The sequence below is a fragment of the Mustela lutreola genome, chromosome 10 (assembly GCF_030435805.1).
Source record: "Mustela lutreola isolate mMusLut2 chromosome 10, mMusLut2.pri, whole genome shotgun sequence".
NCBI lineage: Eukaryota > Metazoa > Chordata > Mammalia > Carnivora > Mustelidae > Mustela > Mustela lutreola.
Genome location: NC_081299.1, coordinates 32,918,422 through 32,933,315, shown reverse-complemented (window position 1 = coordinate 32,933,315; position 14,894 = coordinate 32,918,422). Strand labels below are relative to the sequence as shown.

General features: G+C 43.7%; 1 protein-coding gene across 2 annotated transcripts; it reads right to left on the bottom strand.

Moving 5' to 3' along the window:
- Window positions 1-1,041: 1,041 nt before the first annotated feature.
- Window positions 1,042-14,790, bottom strand: C10H1orf50 (chromosome 10 C1orf50 homolog). Of its 2 annotated transcripts, none has more exons than XM_059135693.1 (5): window positions 14,641-14,790; window positions 14,406-14,530; window positions 8,445-8,531; window positions 7,799-7,930; window positions 1,042-6,503 (listed from the first exon to the last, which is right to left on the bottom strand). In XM_059135693.1, the coding sequence occupies exons 1-5, from the start codon at window positions 14,717-14,719 to the stop codon at window positions 6,324-6,326; spliced, it is 603 nt and encodes a 200-aa protein (XP_058991676.1). In that variant the 5' UTR covers window positions 14,720-14,790; the 3' UTR covers window positions 1,042-6,323. The 2 variants fall into 2 exon arrangements, with proteins under 2 accessions (XP_058991676.1, XP_058991677.1); XM_059135694.1 differs by having other exon boundaries at window positions 14,650-14,779.
- Between the last annotated feature and the right edge of the window lie 104 nt (window positions 14,791-14,894).

Sequence of the window (14,894 nt, the reverse complement as noted above, 5' to 3'; positions counted from 1 at the left end):
GACACTGCTTCTGTCCTTACAGAACGTAAGCTTGAGTGTGGAGGAAAGACAAGCAGTATGTCTGCTCATGAAAAGGGTGATGGAAAACAAAGCAGGCTGAGCAGTCACTCGGACGTGGGAGGGGTTGGTATTTCTGAGAAGGTGATCAGTGAAGTGATATGCAAGCAATGACCAAAATGACGAGAAGCCGCAAACTATGCAAAGATCTTGGGGTCAACGTTGTAGGCAGGAATGCAAAGCCTCAGAAGCAGAAATGAGCTTGATTTGTTGAAAGGACAAGGTCATCGGGAACAGGGCAGGTACGGAGAACGCTCCCACAGAACCTTGGCAAGAGGCTTGGATTCTGTTCAAGTGTTATGAGAAATCGTTGGGTCATTTTTAAAGAGTGGGGATATGCCCCAAATTCTCTTTGTAAAGGACGATGTCCCCAGTCTCTGTGGAGCTAGACTGAAGCAGGAGGAGAAAGAGGGCAGGGAGCAGAGCTGGGAGGCCGCTGCGCTAGTCCAGGCCAGAGTTACCAGTGGTCTGGCCCCAGGGGCAGGGGCTGAAGCTGTCAGATTTGTGATAATATTTTGAAGATGGCTGAGAAGACCTGCTGACTGCTGTGGGAAGAACAAGCAGAATCAAGGATAACTTAAACTTCTGGCCTCAAAAAACAGAGGGAGCGAGGTGTTGATGGCTGGAGAGGGGCTCGTGATGAAACACGTCTGGGGCAGAATTCAAGACTTTGGGTTTGGACACGTTAGGGTTGTAATGACGTCAAGTGAGGCCGTTGATAGACAAGGCTGTGTGAAGCTGGGGAGAGCCCGGGGCTGGAGGCAGGCTAATGAGTCAGCAGGATGGGGGTGGCATGTGATCCCTGGGGACGGATTAGATCCTCTAACAGGGAGAAGAAAAGAGGGTTAAGGAACAGGCCCCAGAGCAATCCAAAAGCTTGGTGTCAGGAGACAGAAAAGGCGTAGTCAGCAAAGTGGGAAAAAAGGCAGGAGATCCTAATATCCCGAATCAAAATGAAGAAACGAGCTTTCAAGTAGAGGGTGGTCCACTGAATCAGAAACTTCTTTAGAAATAACTACTCCAGGCACTTGTAGCTCCTTCCTCCCAAGCTCCAGCTCCTTAAGGGCTGAACCCCATCTTGTGCATGAGGGTTTTGCACAGGCTTTAGTGCCAGAAACATGGGCTCCCCGGCTTAGGAGTTGCATCACCTTGGTTAAGTTACTTAACTTGTCTGGGCCTTGATCTACAGCCCCTCCATGCTCATCACTACACACCCAAGGGAATGCCTCCAATAGCATCCCATAAGCACAGCTTACTGTCACTTTCGTGTTTTAACTTCCTTATACGACTATGTTGGGATCCCCTAGGACTGGTTATAGGCAGACTTGAATCAAACAGGACTGTTCGATCTATATAACCATGGGCCTGTTGCTTAATCTTTGGGCAGATGTTCCCGCTTTTTAAAACAGAGATACTAGGGTGCTTGGTGGCTCAGTGGGTTAAAGCCTCTGCCTTCGGCTCAGGTTGTGGTCCCAGGGTCCTTCGGCTCAGGTCGTGGTCCCAGGGTCCTGGGACGGGGCCCCACATCAGGCTCTTTGCTCAGCAAGGAGCCTGCTTCCCTTTCTCTCTCTCTCTGTCTGCCTCTCTGCCTGCTTGTAATCTCTGTCAAATAAATAAATAAATAAATAAATATTAAAGAACAAAACAAAAGAAAAAACCAGAGATACTATTGGTGCCTGGGTGGCTCAGTCAGTTAAGCATACGCCTGTGGATCAGGTCATAATCCCAGAGTCCTGTATCAAGCCCCATGTTGAGCTCCCTGCTCTGTGGGGAGTCCACTTCTCCTTCTCCCTCTACCCTTATAGCCCCACTTGTGCTTGCTCTCTTGCTCTCTCTCATGCTCTAATAAATAAAGTCTTAAAACAAGGATACTATATACCTCATAGACAGTTGTTATACGAAAATTAAATCTGATAATGATATGCTTGGCAGAATAAAAGCTCACTAAGCTGTATTTATCATCTTGGTATCTACAACACCAATACTCTCAATGCCTGTGGACTGACAGGTAACTTGAGAAGGTAAGGACATAGCAAACCCTCCTTCCAGACAGCTAGGATGGAGAAAGGGAGGTATAGTCAGCTGCTACTCACACCCAGTGAGCCTGGACAGGGCCAGCATGGTGAGCTAATAAAGCAAATACAGATCACTCATCATTCTGGGAAATATCAGGGATGTCTCCCCCTTCCCTATTTTGTTGAGTGGAACCCCACCATCCAGATCAGCATTCAAGCTAGAAATTCAAGCATTATCTGAGAGTCCTTCTTGTCAGTCATCCCCTGTCATCTTATTAGTTAACAAGATGCAGTCTATTGTGGCTTCAAAATGCCATACTTCGGGGTGCCTGGGTGGCTCAGTGGGTTGGGCCTCTGCCTTCAGCTCAGGTCATGATCTCTGGGTCCTGGGATCGTGCCCAGCATTGGGCTCTCTATTCAGCAGGGAGCCTGCTTCCCCCTCTCTCTGCCTGTCTCTCTGCCTACTTGTGATCTCTCTGTTAAATAAATACATAAAATCTTAAAAAAAAAAATGCCATACTTCCATCAAATCCAAGACGCCAACCCTTCTAAGACACGTGAGACACACCATTATGTTCTGCAGTTCTAAGAAAGAAAAAAATGCTGCCACTGAAACTGTGACATGCCACTGACTTTTAGAAGCATCCAAGTTCCAGAGATCTTAAAATGTGGGAGGAGAACAGTACATCTTACAGTTGATGAAACTGTATGTCTCATTCCATCACTGCTCCCTTCGCTCAGACCTTCACCATTGCTTGCCTAGACTAGGGTTGGAAGCTCCTACTCATCTTCCCTACCCTCATCCTCTGATGTCAAAAGGCCAATATTACCAACTCCCTACCCCAAATCTTTCAATTAAACCTTCTCTTGTGGCCCCTGGCCTGCATTTTTCACTTTAAATTGGCTGCAGCTCCCCAGATGTCATATATTCCATAGTCTGGAATCCCTTTTCCTACCATTCTTCAACTACTTATCTCCTAGCTATTAGAAGTAAGTTTTCTAGCCAGGGCTTACCTCACTCCAACCCTCCTGCCTGCCGGGACTGGTTTGGTTAACACAGCTTGTTAAATGGAGATCCCTTTCTTCATTCACAAATAAATGAACCCTACTCCAAACTCCAAAGACAACTGTCCTGCAGAGGACAGTCAGGGTCTCCAAACAAGCTCTAACTCTTGTTTTTTTTTTTTTTCCTTTTTAAAAGATTTTTTCTTTATTTGACAGACAGAGATCACAAGTAGGCAGAGAGGCAGGCAGAGAGGGAGGAGGAAGCAGGCTCCCTGCTGAGCAGAGAGCCCAATGTGGGGCTCCATCCCAGGACCCTGGGACCATGACCTGAGCCGAAGGCAGAGGCTTTAACCCACTGAGCCACTCAGGCGCCCCTCTTGTTTTTCAATACCTACATGGGCGTCTGCTCTTCCAAGAAGTCTTCCCAGATTCTCCAAGCTGGGTTAGGTACCCTGATGTGGTGCTGCATATCCCATGCATACCACTGTCATAGCCCTTTTTATTCCACATTGTAATTGTTGACTCGGTTTCTCCCCCACTAGGCTGAGAGCTCCTTGGACACAGGTGCCTGTTTTACTCAGCTGTGTTTTCTCCAAAACCTGGATCCTAGAAGGCACTTAATACTTATAAAATGGTTGAATGGGACGGGGTGGGGGGCGGTGCCTGGGTGGCTCAATTGGTTGAGAGTCTGCTTTGGCTCAGGTCATGGTCCCAGGTCCTGGGACTGAGCCCCATATTGGGCTCTCTGTTCGGTGGGGAGTCGGCTTCTCCCTCTCCCTCTGCTTGTGCTGTCAAATAAATACATAAAATCTTAAAAAAATAAAAATAAGATGGTTGAATGGGTAAATGGCTGGGTGAATGGAAAATGGTTACTGTCTATAGCCAGTGGTGCTAGTTCCTCACTCTGAGATGCTACCTCCAAAACACTTCACTTTGCCATGACTTTCCCCAAGCTTGGTTAATTGGCGGAAGAGCAAAGAGCAATGGCACTACCTGGTGGTCAGTGCGGGAAGCGCACCTTACTGAATGGCAGGACTTTTTTTTTTTTTTTTTTTTTTTTTTTTTTGCTCCAGTGGTTATGAAATGTCCAGTGAGGAGGATTTGTATTTTAAAAAGCCCAAGCTGATGACTGTGTGCAGAATGGATTGGAGAAGGAATCCATGAGGAAGTGGGGATACCAGCTGGGAAGGTGATTTTGTCAGACCTGAGTCCAGGTCCAGATCTGTGACTTGAACACTACCATGCTTAGCCACTGGTGATACTGCCTCTTTTTCCCAGGACCTTCTTTTCTCCCTCTCAACTGAGCACTGTGGCAGGGATTCCAATGATTTCTACCTTCCGGCATTCCTGCCTTTGTGTAATTCCCTCCTTCGAGCGTGGGCCTGCCTCTGACTTGCTTCTTACAGACAGAACACAGCCAAAGGATGAGCTGTCACTCCCGTGAGGAAGACTACACAATACTGGCACTTTCATCCTGCTGGCAGACTCGTCCTTGCTGGTTTTCATCAAGTTGCCATGTCAGGGAGACCCATGTGCCAAGGAACTGAAGTCAGTTTGGGGTTAATAAGAGTCAACAAACTCAGTCCAACACCCTTGAGGAACTGAAATTCTGCCAACAGCCTAAGTGAGCTGGGAGACAGGCCCTTCTCCAGCCTTCAGATGAGAACCCAGCCCTGGCCAACCATGGGATTGCGGTCTGTGAAAACCTTGAAGCAGAGGGCCCAGGGAAGTGTGCATTAACTCCTGACCCAGAGAAACTAGGGGACCATAAACGTGTGCTGGTTTGAACTACCATGTTTTTGGTCATGTGTGCAGCAACAGATGACTAATAAGCACCAGCTCCAAATGTGTTATTAGCATGCAGGTCAGGAGCTTGTGAAAACCTCGGGAACCTTCTGCAGTCAGAATCAACTACTGTACCACTAATATGTCTGTGTGTGTGCACGCGCGCACGCGTGCACACGTGTCCCCAAGGCCATATCCAACAGAGGCTTTTACAGCTGACTTGTCAAAGCGTTCCCCTGTGAAATGAGTGATGGGTCACCTGGGTGACCCTGTCAGGTTCTAGCCCCGTCCTGTGCCAGAGCTGCACTAACGGCTAACTAGCCTTGACCCCAACTTTTTTTTTTTAATTTTCAAGTTTCTTATTAAATTCTAGTTAGTTAACATATATGCAATATTGGCTTCAGTAGTAGAATTTAGTGATTTATCACTTACGTGCAACACCCAGGACTCATCACAACAGATGCACTGCTCAATCCCCAACACCCATCTAGCCCGATCCTCCCACCTCCCGCCAACAACCCTTAGTTTCTTTTTTTTTTTTTTTTTTTAAGATTTTATTTATTTCTTTGACAGAGAGATATCTCTATCTCTCTGTAGGCAGAGCAGAGGGCAGAGGGGAGGGTATACAAGGCCCCCTGCTGAGCAGAGAGCCTGATGCGAGGTTTGATCCCAGGACGCTGGGATCATGACCCGAGCTGAAGGCAGCTGCTTAACCAACTGAACACCCAGGCGAGCCCCTACCTTTTTTTTTTTTTTTTAAGATTTTACTTAGCTCAGTTTGTTCTTTACATTTAAGAGTCTCTCTCATGGTTTGCCTCTTTTTTTTCCCCGTGTTCAACCTCAACCCAAACTCAAACACTTCAGGTACAAAAAGACCAAAAAAAAGTCTTCTCTGGAAAATGTCTCACCAAACTTTATGTGAGAAAAGGACTCTTCTTTTTCTAATACTCTGACTTGTGGGAGAACAGCTGGAGATAAAGGAGAAGGAAAGGACATTGGCCAATACTCTGAAAGTGACTTGCTGGGTACCTGTGACCCAGAGAGGATCCAAAGAGACTGACAGGATTCATTACCATCCTAACTAAAAGTAATAGTGATAGCATTTATATTCACACAGGGTCTCTTTTCTTTTTTTAATTTTATTTGAGAGAGGAGAGGTGAGAGAAAGAGTGCGTGTGCAAGACTCAGTGAGTGCACACATGAGATGGGAGAGAGGCAGAGCGAGAAGCAGACTCCCTGCTTGATCCCAGGACCCCAGGATCATGACCTGAGCCGAAGGCAGACACTTAACTACTTAACCAACTGAGCCCCCCAGGTGCCCCACACAGGGTCTCTACTCAACAAGTTCATGATTCACCCACAACACCTTAATTCGCATGCCACCTCCCATCAAGGCGGAGAGTGAGGGCAACAAGGAGGTGACAGGACCTTGCTGTGAGAGCTGTTTATGAGTGTCCACTCTCAGTCAGTCCCGAAGGTGGGTTCAGTGCTTGGAGGCAGAGCTGCTGACTGGCTTAGCAACTTGTTCACTGTGTTGATTTTGGCATCGTGTTTCTCAATGTCCTCATACGGAGTCCAGGACAAGTCATGCTGTAGCTTGTAGGCACCAAGGAAGTCATGTGGACAACCCGTCCCCCATTCCTAGAGAAGGCAAAGGAGTCAGTTCTCATCAGGGTAGGAGGTAAAGAAATTAGGTTCGTTTCCTCATTTTATGTCACAAATTTCTTTTTTGGTTTTTCCATTCAGACCAGTCAGAATCATCCTCATTGCATCACACATGAGATCCCTGTCTTAACAGAGATAATGACTGTAAAATAATTTAAGTGTATTTTTCATGTATATTTTTTCTAAGAGTCATGCCTGGGCTCACAACACCTCTAATTTTCTAGAAAACATTTATTAACCCTATGCCTACATTTTTCTCAAAGACCACAGTAGATTTTTGTGCAAAAATAAACTTTTTAAAAAAACCCTTGAATAGGGGCACCTGGGTGGCTCAGTGGGTTAAGCCTCTGCTTTCGGCTCAGGTCATGATCCCAGGGTCCTGGGATCGAGCCCCGCATCAGGCTCTCTGCTCAGCAGGGAGCCTGCTTCCCCTCTCTCTCTGCCTACTTGTGATTTTTCTGTCAAATAAATAAATAAAATCTTAAAAAAAAAAAAACCTTGAATAATTCACTTTATTTCTGCTTATTAGTAAATTAATGGTCATTACTGGTTGGCCTGGATATATTTTGTTTCAAAAGTATATGCCATCCAGTTATAAACATGGTAGAAAAACACGAGACTTTTATATAACTTTCAATATCACAACTGAAAAGTTTTGAGATTATTTTATAAATATGTAGACCCATATGCACATGATTCTTTTGGATAATTCTCAATATATCCCCATCATCAGTTAGCAAGATGAAGCTTTTTTTTTTTCCCCCAAACATAAATATCAACAGTTAGCAAGATGAAGCTGTTATTTTTTTACAAACAGAAACACTGCCTGGTATTTTCCAAAGTTGAGAGTATATACATTGTCAAGTAAAAATGTACTTTATTTCATTGAAATTTAAAAGAATGTTATTATTAGTTGTTTCAAAATGCTCACTGTAAAAAAAAAAATACACAAAACACAAAAAACAAGAAGGGGGGTAATTTTTTTTCACAGACAGTAAGAAAAGAAACATCCTCTGCCCTTAATTTGATGTATCATATTCATTTGAAAAAAATAATAGCTGGATTCTTCAGTAAAAAATTCAATAGTATTCAAACCCAACTTATTTTATTAGTTATCTTAAATATTGTCTTACTATCTAAAAAAAATCTTTGAAATATAAAAAATGTCACTGGGTACTTGTTGACAAGTTTCTCATAATGACATATTAATATTGTGATAAACAAAAGCTAACAACAGCCATTTCTACCAGTAAAAAAATAAATGTTCTTACCTTTGGAGAAATAATAGAAAAATACTGCTGACCACTGTCCCGTTTATAAAGGTAGTAAATGTTGCCAGGTTTTTTTACTATATTGCAAGCTACATGATGTAAGTCAGCGTCTCTGTGAGCGTCTTCCAGTATCTAAGAACCGCAGAGATGTAAAAAGTTAAGTATTAGGTGTAACAGGCACTCACACTTGATTATCCCAGTCAAAATCGGGAAATTCCTCAATGCTTAGGAATTGCTCCCCATAGCAATTAGTCACTACTAGGATTCAGATGGTTCTGAAGACACAAAAGTTAAGACTGCTACTAAACTGTAAAAATGCCTTTAAAAGAATTATATTTTAAAATGTCGAACACGACAGGCTGTGAATAGCTTTTCAATTTCTTTCCTGTTTTTCTGTGGTAAGTACATTTCTTTTATACCTGAGAACCTATCTTCCCCCTCAAAATGCTTCGCCTCACTGAAACTGTCTCCCAGTGAGAAAGCTTATCTTGTACATAACCTCTTGAGCCTGTTCTAGTTCACTCAACACTTCTCTATTTCTAGAAGGTACTGAAGACTTAAATAAGTTAAATGATTATAAGAGAGATCAGTCAATATTGTGAATTAAATGAAGAAAATGAATGCCTGCCTAAAAGCCGTTATTTACCTTCCTGGCTTGTTCTTGTAAATGTTGGATTTGTTCAGCTATGACTGTCAGTTTGTTGGTGGCATTTGCTCGGATGAATTCATCAGCCTAAAGGTGAGACAAAAGCAAAGGGTAGGTGGAAAAAGGATAAGACTTCTACAATGTTCTTATTTAGAGCCCAGAGTGAGGAGTCACCTCAACATCTTTGCTTATGCCTAATATTCTTCCTGTCCTCCCCGTAACTCCACGAGTGCCCACTCCTTGCCTTCGTCAGCACTGCTTATGAGAAGTCTCCCTTGACATGGCCCCACACCACAGAAAGGTCCTCCTTCTCTTCTATGTCCCATAGCTTTCTCCCTTCTTCACTCTATATTCTAGACACCACTGCACTTCAGTCCTCCTCCATGCCCTACTCCCATGTGCTACCACATACACTGAATACATGCAACATGTTCTCCTCCTTACTCTTTGCCTGATTAAACCCACTCTTTCCTCAGGCCTCCCTCTATTTTCTCATGCTTAAATGTTTCTGAAAGCAGGGACAGGTCTTACAATAAAAATCCAAAGATACTTGTGATAGGGCTCTTATCACCTCTTATGTAGTAATTTATATACAGAAACTACCTATTAATCTGACCATTACCTCGGCTAAATTATTTACATCAAACCTATCTATATTTTAACTTATTAAACTATTAAATTAAATTAAACTATTAAATTTTAACTTATTTGTATTCCTAATTGTTACTTCAAATGTATTTTTAAAGATAGCACTAGTATGTAGACCTGAAACAAAGTTATAATGTACACAGGCAACTGCCTGTCATGTGCTAGGAAACGCAACTGAAGGCAACTGAAAATTGCTTAAAATAAATAATTTTCAAAGCCAGAGAGACAGGTGTGACCAATTTATGTACTGGGAAGGGTCATCACTCAGGCATCAGAAATCTGTCAGAATTCCAGTTTACTTTCAAAAAAGCTGATTAATGTCCAGTGGTATACAATTAAGTTAAGGAGAAGAAATTAGGAGGTTGAACTAGAACGAAAAACTATCAAGAGAATTTGCTGGTTAGTTAAGGATGCTCAAGGTAAAAGTCAGGTATAAGGCAGTACCTGACTTATCATGCAAAAACACAAGCAAACCTGTTAATAAACAGGGTCAATCATTTATCTGTTCCACAAATACAGATTGAGCAACCACTGTGTGTCAGACCCCATGCCAGGCCCTGAGCGCACGGGCAAATCAGAGAAAGAGGGCCCACCTCTGACAAGATTATAGCCAAAAACACTAGCCTTTAGAATATGAATCAAGTAACATGGAATTTTTTATTTTCTAGCAGTTGTGTTAAAAGTAAAAATAAGTAAAATTAATTCTAATAATATACTTAACCCAATATATCAAACCACTTTATCATTCCAACATTTAATCAGTATAAAACAATTTTAATGAGATATTTTATTATTCATACTAAGTATGATTTTTATACCCCCATACTATCAACTAGGATGCCAAATTTTGATCAGAAATCCTCAATCTGTATAAAATTATAGTTAAAAGAGTCAATTCACATACTCCGCTTGTTCCAAATATACTTAAGAGTGTCCAATAACAGAATCAATTATCAGATTTTAAAATGCAAATTAGTTAAAATTACATAAAATTTAAAATTCAGTTTCTCAACTGCACTAACCACACATTCCAAGTACTCACCATATGTGGGTAAAAGCTACATAATGAACACCACAGCTCTGGTGAGTAATACAGACACCAACAATAAAGACAATTAGAGCTAATATTATATGGACTCAGAATAATGATGCACTATTATGAAGGAAATAACTCTTAATTATGTGGTAGAAGGAGATCAAGGTAATGAGTGAAGTAACTGGTGTAGTAACAGGGAGTGAAGAGGATTGTAGGGATTGGAATATGTGTAGCCTAGAGGCAAATTCAATTTAATAATACTTCATTTGGGGGCGCCTGGGTGGCTCAGTGGGTTAAAGCCTCTGCCTTCGGCTCAGGTCATGATCCCAGGGTCCTGGGATCGAGCCCCGCATCGGGCTCTCTGCTCAGCAGGGAGCCTGCTTCCTCCTCTCTCTCTGCCTGCCTCTCTGCCTACTTGTGATCTCTGTCTGTCAAATAAATAAATAAAATCTTAAAAAAAAAAAAAAATACTTCATTTGGATGGGGTGGGGTAGAGCCATTCTACAGACAAGGCCTCACCAAGGATGTGACATGTGACTTAGGTCTGAACAAAAGGAAAAGGCCAACCAGGCAAAAACTGAAGATGTGTCTGAAGAGTAGTTAGTGAGGGGGTTGTCAAAAGGGGGGGGGGGGGCAAGGGAGGCGCCTGGGTGGCTCAGTGGGTTAAAGCCTCTGCCTTTGGCTCAGGTCATGACCTCAAGGTCCTGGTATTGAGCCCCGCATCGGGCTCTCTGCTCAGCGGGGAGTCTGCTTCCTCCTCTCTCTCTCTGCCTGCTTGTAATCTCTCTCTGTCAAATAAATAAAATCTTTAAAGGCGGGGGGGGGGGGCGCAGATCACACAAGGCCTTAAGGCCCATGGTGAAAGTGCTGCATTTTGTTCCAAGGAGAATGAGGCACCTATGGTCAAGCTGAGAAAGTAGGTGATTTCTAGAGCTAAGAGTTCTAGGTTAGGAGTGGAGTGGCCTCATTATTCGTCTTCTTCTTCTTAAGGGGGTTAGCAGCAAATCTCTTCCTTGTAAACAAAAGAGCCTAATTCAAACAGAAATGAAGAGAAAAGTACTCATAATTACTAAACACAAACTCTGGTCCCAATCATTGTGAGGCTCTTCAGAAAAATTATCTCATTTAGTTTTTTTTAACATCTTATGAAGTTGGAGATTATTTCAGTCTCATTTTAGGAACTGATACTCAGGTGAAAGCAACCTGTCCAAGAGTTCACAGCTAATAAATGGCAGTTGAAGATCTGAACACAAATCAGTCGATTCCAAATTTCATGCCTTAATACTGGCCCGTGTGTTTTCTGAACACACATTAATACCAAAATGGCGTTATCAGCTGTCAGCCCTGCTAGAAAGTACATTTCAAGACACAGTCAGTAAATATGCTTGATTCAACCTGTTTGTCTCTAGTGTTTTTAATTCAGAGGCTCAATATCGATAACATTGGAAAAAAACAAGCAGCAGAATAATGCAGCCTCTGTATAATCTGTAGATTATATGCTGTAGGGCAAAAACAGTGTTCCATCTCTGCTTCGGGCTACTCTAATAAACACGATGGTCACTCGGTAACTTATGAAAATGTTTGCCTAAGCTTTGGGCCTGGTTGCCTCCCTCCCAATAAGTGATCTAATTAAAGAGACATGTGAAATTCTCCTAATCCATAAAAGTTATACTTTGCTCCCTAACTTGCTTGAATCAAAGGCACCTTCCTAAGCATTTGAATATGTCTTAATTAAAAACAAAACAAAACACCCAGAGGGGAGGTGGGGTGACTTGGTTTCAGCTGATGTTGTGATCTCAGGGTCATGAGATCGAGCTCTGCACCGGGCTCCAGACTCAGCATGGATGGAGTTTGATTGAGAGTCTTTCCCTCCTTCTCCCTCTGCCCTTCCCACTTGTGTAGGTGTGCTCTCTCGGGAGCTCTGCCTCTCTAAAATCAATCAATCAATCTTAAAAGAAAAAAAAAAAAAAAACCCTGAAATACAGAGATGTATATGTGATGGAATTTGAGCACATTAGTAATTAAATATTTTTAAGCAAAATAAAGACCTCTGAATATAACCAAGGCCAATGCAAGAGTGCATACAAGGATGAAGGGATATCAGAAGCATTAAAGCAGCAGGCCTATGTATCTACATTCTAAAGAGGGTTCTACAACTAAAAGTTGTAGAAAGTACATGGAATTTGCTTTTCACAGTTTTGGCTCCAGAAGCTCTCCTAGTTGAAACCCTGCATTTTACAGATATAGAAACTGAAGTCAAGGGGTGCATGGGTGGGTTAGCATGAGATGCTTGATTTTGGCTCACGTCATGATCTCAGGGTCCCGGGACCCACAATGCCCTCAGCAGGGAGTCTGCTTGAAGATTCTCTCCCTCTCTGATAAATAAATCTTTAAAAAGAAGGTGAAGCCCGAGAAAAGTAATTTGCTTCAAGTCACATGCAAGTTAATACCAAAAGGCGGGGAAACCAAAAGACAACTGACAGTATGGGAGAAGATATTTGCAAACAACATATCAGATAAAGGACTAGTGTCCAAAATCTATAAGAGACTTAGCAAACTCAACACCCAAAGAACAAATAATCCAATCAAGAAATGGGCAGAGGACATGAACAGACATTTCTGCAAAGAAGACATCCAGATGGCCAACAGACACATGAAAAAGTGCTCCATATCACTCGGCATCAGGGAAATACAAATCAAAACCACAATGAGTTATCACCTCACACCAGTCAGAATGGCTAAAATCAACAAGTCAGGAAATGACAGATGCTGGCGAGGATGCGGAGAAAGGGGAACCCTCCTACACTGTTGGTGGGAATGCAAGCTGGTGCAACCACTCTCGAAAACAGCATGGAGGTTCCTCAAAATGTTGAAAATAGAACTGCCCTATGACCCAGCAATTGCACTACTGGGTATTTACCCTAAAGATACAAACGTAGTGATCCGAAGGGGCACGTGCACCCGAATGTTTATAGCAGCAATGTCCACAATAGCCAAACTATGGAAAGAACCTAGATGTCCATCAACAGATGAATGGATAAAGAAGATGTGGTATATATACACAATGGAATACTATGCAGCCATCAAAAGAAATGAAATCTTGCCATTTGAGACAACGTGGATGGAACTAGAGCATATCATGCTTAGCGAAATAAGTCAAGCGGAGAAAGACAACTATCATATGATCTCTCTGATATGAGGAAGTGGTGATGCAACATGGGGGCTTAAGTGGGTAGGAGAAGAATAAATGAGACAAGATGGGATTGGGAGGGAGACAAACCATAAATGACTCTTAATCTCACAAAACAAACTGAGGGTTGCTGGGGGGGAGGGGGTTGGGAGAAGGGGGGTGGGGTTATGGACATTGGGGAGGGTATGTGCTTTGGTGAGTGCTGTGAAGCGTGTAAACCTGGCGATTCACAGACCTGTACCCCTGGGGATAAAAATATATGTTTATAAAAAATAGAAAATTATTAAAAAGAAAAATACCAAAAGGTGGGGCAGTGCCTGGTGGCTCAGCTGGTTAGGAGAAAGATTTCTGATGTCAGCTCAGGTCTTGATCTCAACTGGGTGAGTTCAAGCTGCATGGGACTCCACACTGGGTGTGGAGCCTACTTAACAAATGAAACAAACAAACAAAAAACCCTCTAAAGTGGGATTAACACTCATGTGTCCAAACTTCCAATGCTTTTTCTGTTATTTCACATTTCCTCTCTCTCTTTTTTTTTTTTTTTTACTTTTGGCAATGCATATCTAAGCACTGGGCTTGGGAATGTTGTCCAGTGAATGACAGCACAGGACAAAACTTAAGAGTCCTTGTCCTTCCAGAAGATGTTACGTTCTAAAAGCATTCAGGTCACAGATAAAGATTATACGAGAGGCAGTTTAAAGTAAGTGGACTATACATCCCTGCAGAATCTGCGTTAGAGTGATCCCGAAACTTCCACGGAAACTTCTCTTCACCCATAAAATGGGAAGAAGAACCTAGGTACTTCTTACCTTCCAGGGCTGTCCTAGGGCCCAAATGAAATACTGAATTTTGGAAGTGCGTGCAAAACTTCCCGCCAAAGAATACGGGCACTCATGCGGCAGCTGAAGGAGACTTTGGTCTCAGAAGTTCAGAGTTCGAGTCAAGGGCAATCGGTTTTCCCGTGTTGTACAATGCAGACAAAACAAATGCTACCCCACGCCAGGTGTTTGTTGAGGTCCCAGTCCTAAGACGCAGGGCCAAACGTGAACCAAGACGGTAATTTACTTCCCCAGCCGCACTTCCTCACCTTCTGCACCTGCTCTGCGAGCGCCACGAGGTCTAAGGGGTCCCCGACCCGGTGGGTGTGGTAGGGGCTCACCAGGGCCAGGCCGCCGGGGGTCGCGGTGCGCTCCACCAGGGTTCCTGCGACACCTACCCAGGAACACAGCCCGTGAGCGCCCGCCCTCGGCCTCCCGCGCAACCCGGGAGACTAGCTGCTCCGTGAGGGCTTCTTTCCCCGGCCGGACTCCCGTCCTGCCTACCTCCCCGACCTGTCGCCGGCTGAACGCTTTGGTTTTCGGGGACCTCCTCCGCCTGCCCCAGCCTCTTGGCGTCCTCCATGACAACACCTGAAGCTCCCTACCACCCTCCAGTCAGGAGGCGGAAGAGCATGCGCATAAAGGCCCGTGGGCGGAGCTTCCGTGTTCACCGGCCATTGGACATCACGGCCGAGGAGCACCACCAGAGCCTGGGGGCGGGGCCCCGGCCAAGGCCCAGAGCTCCGCTGAGGGGCGGG

Bases quoted from the DNA above. Each gene is read 5' to 3' on its own strand.
- C10H1orf50 (XM_059135693.1), bottom strand. From the start codon at position 14,719: ATGGAGGACGCCAAGAGGCTGGGGCAGGCGGAGGAGGTCCCCGAAAAC. The intron at 8,532-14,405 runs GTGAGGAAGTGC...TCTCACCTTTAG, and splicing joins TCGCAGAGCAGGTGCAGAAG to GCTGATGAATTCATCCGAGC. The intron at 7,931-8,444 runs GTAAATAACGGC...TGCGGTTCTTAG, and splicing joins TACAAGAACAAGCCAGGAAG to ATACTGGAAGACGCTCACAG.